The sequence below is a fragment of the Erpetoichthys calabaricus genome, chromosome 17 (genome assembly GCF_900747795.2).
Source record: "Erpetoichthys calabaricus chromosome 17, fErpCal1.3, whole genome shotgun sequence".
Lineage (NCBI taxonomy): Eukaryota > Metazoa > Chordata > Cladistia > Polypteriformes > Polypteridae > Erpetoichthys > Erpetoichthys calabaricus.
Genome location: NC_041410.2, coordinates 87533565 through 87546187, shown reverse-complemented (window position 1 = coordinate 87546187; position 12623 = coordinate 87533565). Strand labels below are relative to the sequence as shown.

At 46.1% G+C, this 12623-nt stretch overlaps 1 protein-coding gene across 1 annotated transcript in view; it reads left to right on the top strand.

The window, feature by feature from the left end:
- The window catches only part of LOC114668051 (fibronectin type III and SPRY domain-containing protein 2), a 37582-nt gene extending 26022 nt beyond the window's left edge, over positions 1-11560 (top strand). The window contains exons 8-12 of the mRNA XM_028823662.2: positions 931-1084; positions 3207-3340; positions 5560-5692; positions 10747-10923; positions 11172-11560. Coding sequence (XP_028679495.1) covers positions 931-1084; positions 3207-3340; positions 5560-5692; positions 10747-10923; positions 11172-11424 — 851 coding nt within the window. The 3' untranslated portion in view covers positions 11425-11560. The remainder of the gene's footprint in view (positions 1-930; positions 1085-3206; positions 3341-5559; positions 5693-10746; positions 10924-11171) is intronic.
- The last annotated feature ends 1063 nt before the right edge of the window (positions 11561-12623 follow it).

The window sequence follows — 12623 nt, the reverse complement described above, 5'->3', positions numbered from 1 at the left end:
CTCAGCTGTTAATGGCCAATGGATGCTCGCCACAATCGGTGATCCAGAACCCTAACGCTTGCCTCCATTGACACTCCGCCGATCCTAAAGCTCAGATGCTCATGACCACGGACACTCGCCTCAGCTGGTGATCTGCAATGCCCATGCTTGCCTTCATTGGCTCTCTACCAGTCTAAAGTTTCTGGGCTTCCTGGCCACCTTTCCTTGTGGCTACAGATGCCCGCCCACCTTGGCCGGCAATCAGGTGTCCCCGTGCTTGCCACCTTCAGTGTTCATGGCCAATGGATGCTTTGATTGGTGATCCAGAACCCCAACACTTGACTCCATTGATGCTGTAGCAATCTAAATCTCAAATGCTTTAAGGCCTCAGCCGGTGATCCAGGATCCTCACACCTGCACTCCAGTGATCTAAAGCTCATGGGCTCCTGGCCACAGATGCCCACTTTGGCCAGCGATTCAGCATCCCCACATTTACCTCCTTTCAGTGCTCTGGCTACCTCAGCCCAATAAGCCCCTGGCCACCAACACTTGCCTCCATCTGTGTCTACCGCTCCCTCTTATCGATCTCTGGACGTTGCTCGTCGTTGTTGACTGCTCCAGTCCTCCAGTCGCTCAACTGACCAACTTTCTGTAATTGATCCCATGTGTTTTCATGTCAGTATTTAGTAGATGCACCTTTGGCAGCCATGACAGCCTTGAGTCTGTGTGCTCAGGTCTCTCTTTCTCGGGACGCTGCCATTTTTCTCCATTCTTCTTTCCGCAAAACTGTTTAGCTGCGTCTGATAAGAATCCTTTATGGGGTTACTTGAGAGCCACGATGGTGGTGCAGGACATTATTAGAAGAACGAGTCTGTTTTCTGTGTTCAAATGTGCTGAATGAAAAGAAACAAAGAAGACAAAAACAAACCAATGTCCCATATTTCGTCTTAGTACCTTCACCTCCTGTTATTTTGAGTAAGGAGTGCCGGAGCTGTCCCAACGCCGCGCTGATCCGATGGGAATCGGGAAACACCAATCCGGTGGATTCATACACCGTGGAGTTGTGCGAGCTGACCCGCGAGAGGAATGAGAACACGGTCACTGAGTGAGTTCCCAAATGCTGCACGTGTGTGGCATCAACAGACACAACCATAATGAGTTTGCATGCTCGATTCCGGGCCGGAAATTGCTGGGCTGTGTTTTGAATCCTATATGTTGTAATACAAGAAAGAGCAAAGCTTCACTAGATACCAGCTGTTGAACGCAGACTGCAGTCATGGAAGCCTAAAGAGCTTCATATTGTAAACCGCAATTAGCAACGGTTGACCTTGAGCAGCCCAGGGGAGCTGAACCAGTCTGGAGTGTTATTATTATTATGATTATAATTAGGATTATTGTTATTGTCTGTCTGGGTTACCCTTCCACACTTCCAAAGACGTGCAAAGTAGGTTAACTGTGTCAATGTGGGCATATATAAATGTGTGAGTGGGCTGGCACCGCCTCTAGGCCTGTTTCCTGCCTTGCACCCCGCCTGTATGCTGAACGAGGCTGCTATAATTCACCACTCTTTAGGTAATTTACTCTATTCAAATGGTGAGTCTACCTTAAATCGCCCTCGGACCCCTTCTTGCATCCAGATAGATCCACCTTAATAAAAGTACAGGTGTCTGCGTGTGCGTCTAGTTGCTATGTCTCTGTTATATGCCATTTGGGATTCATAAAAGCAGTGGTAATGTTTGTGATGTGCCACCTGTTAGAATCACAAATGCAATGCATATGTCTGTGTTATATTTAATTTAGTATGGGATTCGTAAAAAGCAGTGCTAATGTTTATGATGTGTCATCTGTTGGGATGACAAACATAATGCATTTCATTACTAGGAATGTTTGTGATGCACCGTCTGTTGGAATGACAAATGCAATGCTTTTTATTAGTACAAATGTTTGTGATGCGTCATCTGTTGGAATAACAAATGCAATGCATATGTCTATGTTTTGTGTCATTGTAAAAGCAGTGGTAATGTTTTTTGATGTGCCTCCTGTTAGAATAACAAATGCAATGCATATGTCTCTGTTATGTTTCATTTGGTATGGGATTCGTAAAAAGCAGTGCTAATATTTGTGATGTGTCATCTATTGGGATGACAAACACAATGCATTTCATTACTAGAAATGTTTATGATGCATCATCTGTTGGAATGACAAATGCAATGCTTTTTATTACTACAAGTGTTTGTGATGAGCCATGTGTTGGAATGACAAATGCAATGTATATGTCTCTATTATGTGTCATTTGGTATGAGATTCGTAAAAGCAGTGCTAATGTTTGGGATATGCCATCTGTTGGAGTGACAAATGCATTGCATTTCATTACTACAAATGTCTGTAATGTGCCATCTTTTTGGAATGACAATTGCACTAGCCGTGCTACCCGAGACAGGTTGAAATCTAAGTAATCAATGTAGACCTCCATGTTAATGTTTGTGGTGCACCGTCTATTGTAATGCATACCCCAGCGCCGTAAGGTATAATGGGAGAACATACAGCAAGTTGTATTGCATTTGTCATTCCAACAGATGGCTCATCAAAAAGCATTTGTAAGGACGTTGTCTTTTGCTCCTTCTCTCTGTGTCTTCCTTGCTCTCATATGAACTGTAGATTGGTGCTTATTGCCATGACAACCCTTGAAATCATCACAACAGGACCTTATGGTACAAAGGTCCCTCACTATTGTGGTCTTCTCAAAATGCCTGCTTCTTTCTTTCCAATGTTGCATGTGCTTGTCGACACAACAGAGAGGCACGAGACACACCAGTAACAATGCATTATGTGGCCGCACTACAACTGGATGAAGAGGGTTTGAGAATGGAGTGTGTGAACGGGCCTTGCGATAGACTGCCATCCAGCCAGTGTTCAGGGCTGCGGTCCCCCTCAGCTATGAACTGGAGAAGGTGGCTTCAAGAAGGTTCTATTCATTGGATGTCATGGCAGCACAGCATGTAGCATTACTGCCTCCCCAGCCAGTATAAGGTGCCTGATGTCCTCAGTCTGGCCTGTGTGACTGCATGGCCCCAACATGCTGAGATGTGAGCTTGCTAATTTGCAGATAGGGTCATGTGCCATGTTGACCCGTGAATTGTTTTCCTGCAGTTTCTTCAGCATGCTGCATCTCCTTGAAAACGGAACAAACTTTTATTGATTTATTTTTTCTATTTGTTTGTTTTCAGGTCCATCGTCGGGATTCCTACATGTGAATCTCTTATTCAGTTACAGTCTGGACGGCACTACATCATCTATGTCAGGGCAGTGAATATAGGTGGCCCGAGCGACGGGAGTCAGCCTATCACAATTCATACAACAGGTTTGTGTCTTCGTTAGAAAATTTATTATTATTATTATTAAATAATTATTATAACAGTCTGCTTAATGCAAGTCAGGGTTTCAGAATATGGAGGAATAGCTTGGACAAAAGTAAATAAGTAAATATCCACCCTAAAGTATCTATCTATCTAATTAAAAAAGTAAGTTTAAAAAAAAAGTGTCTGTCTTGTGGCCGTCTGGTTGCTATTTCTCGGTCATTCCAGCAGATGGCACATCACAAGCATCTCTATCACTAAACCACAGTTTCATTTATGCACGGACGGCGGACGCACCGACGCGCATGCGCACTGCGCCCCAGAGTCAAACCCAGCGGCTTCCCAGAGTCGGTAGGTGGCACCCGAACAACACAACCTGTGAGCTCAATGATTTGTAATACAAAACTGAGCCCGTAGTTCCCAGAGTCAGTGCCTGGCGCCCAAACACCACAACCTGTAAACTACACCTGCTCTAATCCACTGTGCCAGTAGTCAGTGTGTGCAAGTTGGAGTATGCTTTCTAACAGTAATAATAATAATTATAATAATAATTCTTTGCATTTATATAGCGCTTTTCTCACTACTCAAAGCGCTCAGCAATTGCAGGTTAAGGACCTTGCTGAAGGGCCCAACAGAGCAGAGTCCCTATTGGCATTTACGGGATTCGAACCGGCAACCTTCCGATTGCCAGTGCAGATTCCCTAGCCTCAGAGCCACCACTCCGACTTCTACCTAATGACACAGCCACAGAACAACAAAGACGAGACCGCATGGATAAAAACAATACACGGAGGCTCCCACGACGTGCTTCAGACACACCAGAAGCAAAGACGTCACGGCTCCATAATGAAAGAGTTCAACTAACGGAAATACAAAATGAGCCCGTATGGATAAACACAATGAGCGAACGCGCCCACAACGCGCTTATGACACAGCAGAGGCAAAGGAGTCACGGCTCCAAATGGAAGGAGCTCAACGATTAGTAGTACAAACACGACCCTGTATGGGAACGACCTGTAAACGAGCCCGTATGGATAAAAACAATGAACGAAGGCGCCCACACAAAGAAACCGCCTTAGTACAAATATATTTATTTAATTAAATGAAAACTTTACCATGGCTACGACCTGTGAACTAAACCTGAGGTAAAGCGTGCACGCTAGGTTGTACAGCTGCCCGATCGTGACCGCCCAAACCACCACATATGCCACGTTCGTTTAGTAATGTAGCCCTCCATACCCGGATCTGCCGCCATGGTCACTTCAGCATGCGAATCCGCCTCTGTCAGCAAATGACTTCACGCTGACGACACAGCCATAGAAAAACAAAAAAGAGACTGCATGGATAAAAACAATAAACGAAGGCGCCTACAACTGAGTCACAGCTCCAAAAAGAAACCGCTTTAGTACAAATAAGTTTATTTCATTAAATTAACTTTCCCAGGACGCAGCCACCCTCCATGATATTTCATCCCTCCAAGTATCGGAGAGAACAGAAAGTGATTGCCATTCTTGGATTTGCGATTCTTTTGAGAATCGCGGGCTTGCTGGTTTGTAATAAAATGCATTGTATTCATCACTCCAATAGATGCCGCATCACACACACACTTACCACTGTTTTTACGAATCCCATATCAAATGGTGTATACCAGAGACATAGCACCCAGCCTTACACACTGCACTACAAATGTTAAGAGTGCAGAGCCCACTCACGCTGGAGGGAGCGCCTCTGCACTGGAAAACATTCAACATGGCCCCACACTGTCAGGTTGTTGAACATTCTGTCCCCATAATAAAGAATATGTGGAGATGGCGCTAGCCCATTTCAGGATGAACACACACACACACACACATATCAGGTCCAGTTTAACATGCCAGTCCACCTAACCTGCAGGTCCTTGGACTGTGAGAGGAAGCCCCTGTGCATACGGGGAGAACATGTGAACTCCATGCAGGGAGCACCTTGGATGCTAACCATAGTCTTTTTGTTGCAAGCCTGCAGTGCTCCCACCATGACATCCACAGTCAAACTAATGGGACAAGAAGTGCCCCCCCACAGCCTGCACAGGCTTAGACAACCAGTGACCTTGAACTGGATTAAGCAGGTCTGAAGTGGATCTGCGGTGGTGTGGGCGGTCGCGTATAAATAAATGTTGTTGTTGTTGACTTGCTCCCACTTGTAATCATTGCTCTTTCTTTTCTTTTGAATCTGGTGCTTGTCACAGGCACATTTTTCCACCTGAATGAGGAAACGGCTCATCCCAGCCTCTCTATTTCTGAAGATGGGTTCACCATGTTTTACGGAGATGAATACTCCGATATCAGCGACATGAACTTTGGAGATAACAGTTTTGCAAGGTATGACGTATTGACCCGGGGGATGTATTGCAAGCCTTTAAACTGCACACATCTTATCAAATTTCATGGTCGGCGACTGTGCATCACACATTCATACATCCACACATAGCTTAATGATAAGCAGCTCGCCATGGGGCACCTGGTGAGACTGGGACTTGGACCTGGGACTTCAGCCGGCAGACCACACGGCAGGTTCATTTTATACGTGTAGATCTGACACGCTGTACGTGGTGAAGTGCTGTGGGCTAAAGAATTAAAAACAAAGGGCCAAGAAAAGCAACAAATGTCCCGGTGCAGTAACGGCAGCTTGTCACTGGCTTTAAACCTTGTGATCTGGGGAGGCCAGAAAACCCGCAAGTCAATGCTCTTCTTTATTCTCACTTCATTTTGTATTTAGTTGGAGATCTGGCTAAACCACAGTGGCCATTTTTGGAATCTGAAACTGCAGAATACAAATTGTTTCAAAAAGCAAGTGAAGTGGGGTGCTGCAGAATTTTGTGCCCTCTGACTCTTTCCTCCTCACGTATGCCCATTTTGTCCTTCATTGCTTAGTCAGTCCATTCAATTAAGCAGGAAAAAAATACAAATGAAATGCACAGATCTAGTCCATCCATCCATCCTCTTCCGCTTATCTGAGGTCGGGTCGCGGGGGCAGCAGCTTGAGCAGAGATGTCCGGACTTCCCTCTCCCTGGCCACTTCTTCTAGCTCTTCCAGGAGAATCCCAAGGCATTCCCAGGCCAGTCGAGAGACATAGTCCCTCCAGCATGTCCTGGGTCTTCCCCGGGGCCTCCTCCCGGTTAGACGTGCCCGGAATACCTCACCAGGGAGGCGTCCAGGAGGCATCCTGATCAGATGCCCGAGCCACCTCATCTGACTCCTCTCAATGCGGAGGAGCAGCAGCTCTACTCTGAGCTCCTCCCAGATGACTGAGCTTCTCACCCTATCTTTAAGGGAGAGCCCAGACACCCTGCGGAGGAAACTCATTTCAGCCGCTTGTATTCGCGATCTCGTTCTTTCGGTCACTACCCATAGTTCATGACCATAGGTGAGGGTAGGAACATAGGTCGACCGGTAAATTGAGAGCTTCGCCTTGCGGCTCAGCTCCTTTTTCACCACGACAGAACGATGCAGAGCCCGCATCACTGCGGATGCCACACCGATCCGCCTGTCGATCTCACGCTCCATTCGTCCCTCACTCGTGAACAAGACCCAGAGATACTTGAACTCCTCCACTTGGGGCAGGATCTCGCTACCAACCCTGAGAGGGCACTCCACCCTTTTCCGGCTGAGGACCATGGTCTCGGATTTGGAGGTGCTGATTCCCATTCCAGCCGCTTCGCACTCGGCTGCGAACAATCCAGAGAGTGATGAAGATCACGGCCTGATGAAGCAAACAGGACAACATCATCTGTAATAAGCAGTGACCCAATCCTGAGTCCACCAAACCGGACCCCCTCAACACCCTGGCTGCGCCTAGAAATTCTGTCCATAAATGTTATGAACAGAATTGGTGACAAAGGGCAGCCCTGGCGGAGTCCAACTCTCACTGGAAACGGGTTCGACTTACTGCCGGCAATGCGGACCAAGCTGTGACACCGGTTGTACAGGGACCGAACAGCCCTTATCAGGGGGTCCAGTACCCCATACTCTCGGAGTACCCTCCACAGGATTCCCCGAGGGACACGGTCGAATGCCTTTTCCAAGTCCACAAAACACAAGTAGACTGGTTGGGCGAACTCCCATGCACCCTCCAGGACTCTAAGGGTCTAGAGCTGGTCCACTGTTCCGCGACCAGGACGAAAACCACATTGTTCCTCCTGAATCCGAGGCTTGACTATCCGACGGACCCTCCTCTCCAGAACCCCTGAATAGACTTTTCCTGGGAGGCTGAGGAGTGGGATCTGTCTGTAGTTGGAACACACCCTCCGGTCCCCCTTCTTAAAGAGGGGGACCACCACCCCGGTCTGCCAATCCAGAGGCACTGTCCCTGATGTCCATGCGATGTTGCAGAGACGTGTCAACCAAGACAGTCCTACAACATCCAGAGCCTTGAGGAACTCCGGGCGTATCTCATCCACCCCCGGGGCCCTGCCACCAAGGAGTTTTTTGACCACCTCGGTGACCTCAGTCCCAGAGATGGGGGAGCCCACCTCCAAGTCCCCAGGCTCTGCTTCCTCATTGGAAGGCATGTTAGTGGGATTGAGGAAGTCTTCGAAGTACTCCCCCCACCGACTCGAGGTCAGCAGCGCACCATCCCCACCATATACAGTGTTGACACTGCACTGCTTCCCCTTCCTGAGACGCCGGATGGTGGACCAGAATCTCCTCGAAGCCGTCCGAAAGTCCTTCTGCATGGCCTCCCCAAACTCCTCCCACGCCTGGGTTTTTGCCTCAGCAACCACCAAAGCCGCATTCCGCTTGGCCTGCCGGTACCTATCAGCTGCCTCCAGAGTCCCACAGGACAAAAGGGACCGGTAGGACTCCTTCTTCAGCTTGACGGCATCCCGGTGTCCACCAACGGGTTCGGGGATTGCCGCCACGACAGGCACCGACCACCTTACGGCCACAGCTCTGGTCAGCTGCCTCAACAATAGAGGCACAGAACATGGCCCATTCTGACTCAATGTCCCCCACCTCCCTCGGGACGTGGTCGAAGTTCTGCCGGAGGTGGGAGTTGAAGCTGCTTCTGACAGGGGGCTCTGCCAGACGTTCCCAGCAGACCCTCACAACACGTTTAGGCCTACCAGGCCTGACAGGCATCCTCCCCCACCATCGAGGCCAACTCACCACCAGGTGGTGATCAGTTGACAGCTCCGCCCCTCTCTTCACCCGAGTGTCCAAGACATGTGGCCGCAAGTCCGACGACACGACCACAAAGTCGATCATCGAACTCAGGCCTAGGGTGTCCTGGTGCCAAGTGCACATATGAACACCCCTATGCTTGAACATGGTGTTCGTTATGGACAATCCGTGACGGGCACAGAAGTCCAATAACAAAACACCGTTCGGGTTCAGATCGGGGGGGCCATTCCTCCCAATCACGCCCTTCCAGGTCTCACTGTCATTACCCACGTGAACACTGAAGTCTCCCAACAGTATGAGGGAGTCCCCAGAAGGTATGCCCTCTAGCACCCCCTCCAGGGACTCCAAAAAAGGGTGGGTACTCCGAACTGCTGGCCGGCGCATACGCACAAACAACAGTTAGGACCCGTCCCCCCACCCGAAGGCGGAGGGAGGCTACCCTCTCGTCCACCGGGGTAAACCCCAATGTACAGGCTCCAAGTCGGGGGGCAATAAGTATGCCCACACCCGCTTGGCGCCTCTCACCGGGGGCAACTCCAGAGTGGTACAGAGTCCAGCCCCTCTCAAGGAGATTGGTTCCAGAGTCCAAGCTGTGCGTCGAGGCGAGTCCGACTATATCTAGCCGGAACCTCTCAACTTCGCGCACTAGCTCAGGCTCCTACCCCTTCAGAGAGGTGACATTCCACGTCCCAAGAGCCAGCTTCTGTAGCCAAGGATCGGATCTAGTATTATCTTTAAATCTTTGTACCACGTACACCTTGGAGAACACAAATATGTCGTGCTATTTGCACATTTTCTTTATTATAAAAACAAAAAATCAGGAAATCTGGTGTAATGACCTATCAGCACATACAAAGTATCTAATCAACAGCAAAGTAGTGCGTGCAGTGTGTCTACGATTTGTGACAGACTTAATGTATGTCATGACTGGGATTACACCCTGTAATGTTAGCTAGTCTTGGTCTTGGAAATAAAGGACTGGGCATGGGGTTGTCATTATAATAGGTTTGTATGGGAATCTACCCACAATTCTCTTTGTTCAGGTCACGCTGTTCCACAGCTCAACCAAGAGGTATCTAAGCCGTCAAGGGGCAGACAGACGCACATACTAAACTCACGTGTGACTAACAAAATATTTACATTTACCTGATGCCTTTATACAAGGCAAAATACGGCATTTGAGATCAAATTGAAGCATAGGCAGGTGAAGTGACTTGCTCAGTCTCTTAGTCACCCAGTTTCAGAGTGGGATTTGAACCCACAAGTTGACAAGTAAGATTACACAGGAGTCTCCATGGTCTAAGATGTGTGCCGATTACACTATGAGCTGCAGCAAGAGTAGGGAGCAGGTCAAGGAGACCTTAGAGAGAGATGGAGATCTGCTCTAGGGAGAAGAGGAATGAAGGTCAGCAGGACCATCACCACAGAATACATGTGTATAAATGAAAGGGAGGTCAGTGAAATGGTGAGGAGACAGGGAGTAGAGCTGGCAAAGGTGGAGGAGTTTAAATACTTGGGATCAACAGTACACAGTAACAGGGGTTGTGTAAGAGAAGTGAAGAAGAGAATGCAGGCAGGGTGGAGTAATTTGTGAAAGACAGGTACCAGCAAAAGTGAAAGGTCTACAAGACTGTAGCGACACCAACTATGTTATACATTTTGGAGACAATGGCAAAAACTAAAAGGAGACAGAGCTGGAGGTGGCAGAGTTCAAGATGTTAAGATTTGCATTGGGTGTGATGAAGAGGTACAAGATTAGGAATGATGGAGCTACCAGGTAAGAGGAAGGCCTAAGCAGAGGTTTATGGATGTGACAGAGCAAGATGACAAGGACAGGAAGATCTGGAAATAGGGGTCACTACAGCGGATCATCAAATGGGAGCAGCAAAAAGAAGAAGAGAGCTGAAATTGGTGGTTTATTTAGGCCAAGATGGTGGTGATGCATTTATCCAATATGATTTACAAACCATCTGCTGCAAATGGTTAGTACTCACTGGTTTTAAGTTTAGCTAGCCAAGAGATTTTTCTGCCAGTACTCCACTTATTGTCATAGCTTAATGATGTGTACAATACAAGTTAACCAATTAATCCAATTTGGCCCAGTATTGAGTGATAGAACTTGTGTCAAATACCATGGGTGTTAACACCACCACAAGTCTGTTTACACTTTACATAGAAATAAACGCACATATACAGGAGCCCTACTGCCTTGTAAAGGAAAACAAAAAGTAACTTGCAGTGGTCTTTGTAGATGTGTGGCCATCATGGGAGAGCTGATACCAGTTAAAGGAAAGCATTACTGGGAGGTAGAAGTGGAAGAGAATACGGAATACAGGATTGGTGTGGCCTATGAAGACACACAGAGGAATGGCTACCTTGGAGGAAACAACACATCCTGGTGCATGAGGCACATCATCACTCCGTCAAGGTATGTATACAATGAAAAAAGTGGCCCAAATTTTTACAGAAAAATGCTTTTCTTCTAAATTTCCTGTGATTAAGTTGCCATAGCAACCCAACAACAGCAAAATGTCGTTTTGAGATGCTGCACAGGTTAACATACATTTGACTTGTTTTCACATAATTGTATGTACAGGTGATGTTTAAATTTTTTTACAAAACCTTTTCCAAATTAATCATTTTACCTTTTTATCTCACTTTCACCTTTTCTTGCAGACATAAATATGAATTTCTGCATAATGGAGCATCTCCCGATATAAGGATTAGCATTCCACCAAAGAGAATAGGAGTGCTTCTGGACTATGACTCTGGAAACCTATCATTTTTCAACACTGACCTTGGTCAGCACCTCCACACGTACAAATGTCAGTTTCTCCACTATGTTCATCCTTGTTTTGCATTAGACAAACCTGGTGCCCTCACAGTGCACAATGGAATTGAAAGTCCTGACTATGTGCACATTTTCTAACAGGCTAGAAATAGATTGTAACCGTAAACAAAAAAAAAAAAAGTGAAGCATTCATTACAAGGGAGAACTGATGACTCCATTAAACTACACAATCTTGTCTTAAATACGCAGCAGCAGAAGACATGGAATTGACAGATTTATCCAGATTTACCTCTTTTTATGAAGATTCTTAAATAACAAAAAACCTTCAAATGTCTCATTTCAAATGGCATTTTCTAAAGCTGTAAAATAGAAAAAACACTTGAATTTATTTTTTAAATTAAATGATTTTCTACATTTACTAAAGTTATTACAATAATGATAAAAAACACTATTTCAGACAGTGCTGTAACATGCACAGTTTTCAATTATGTTTATAAACAATATAAATTTTTGCCTCTCAACTGCCAAAGAAAAACTATTGATCTGTAGACAAAACCAAAATACATTTTGGTGGGGAAAAGGATTGTTTTGAATAAAAACATTTTCAGCCAAACCTTCCATGGTTCATTTTACCATTTAATTTAATTTCTGTCAGTGGTGTACATCTTATTACATTAACACTAAATGAGGACAAAGTGCAACTGTTACTCTACAGTCTTAGAGCAGATACGGTCATTTTCATTATACCTTTGTAAAGCCCAACTCGGAACACCACACAAACACAAATTTAGTCACAAGGACAAACAAGTTTCTTGGTTAACACATGAAAACAAATGGACTATGGATGTGGTCTCGGGCAGCAATTGCTTTGCTCTCTGATGTGCGAACAGCTAAGCACAATTTAAAGGCCTTACTCAAGATTTAGAGGCCATAGCTGGTGTTATTTTGTGCAAAAGACAAACTGGGGACAGGTCATCTACGATTTATTCATTTAATTGGTTTCACTTGTAACGTCCAGTGTGCAGTTTAGTCCTGCTACTACTAATCCTAGGCCACCATTTAATTTATCATATTGCAAGGTTCATTTTCATATATAAAGACAAATAATTGAAAGATGTAACAGAAATGCCAGGCACTGTTGTGTGGTGGTTATTGATACCGACTGAAAGTGAAGAATTAAAAACCCAATCAAGACACAATAGGGACAGCAGCCCTGGAAATACCAAAGTAACTAGGCAGATGTTTATGAAGGGGAGGGGAGCAAAGTCCTCAAAAATAATACTAATATTAAAGCATTACAATGGAGAACATCACTGGTATGCATATATCGAGTTGTA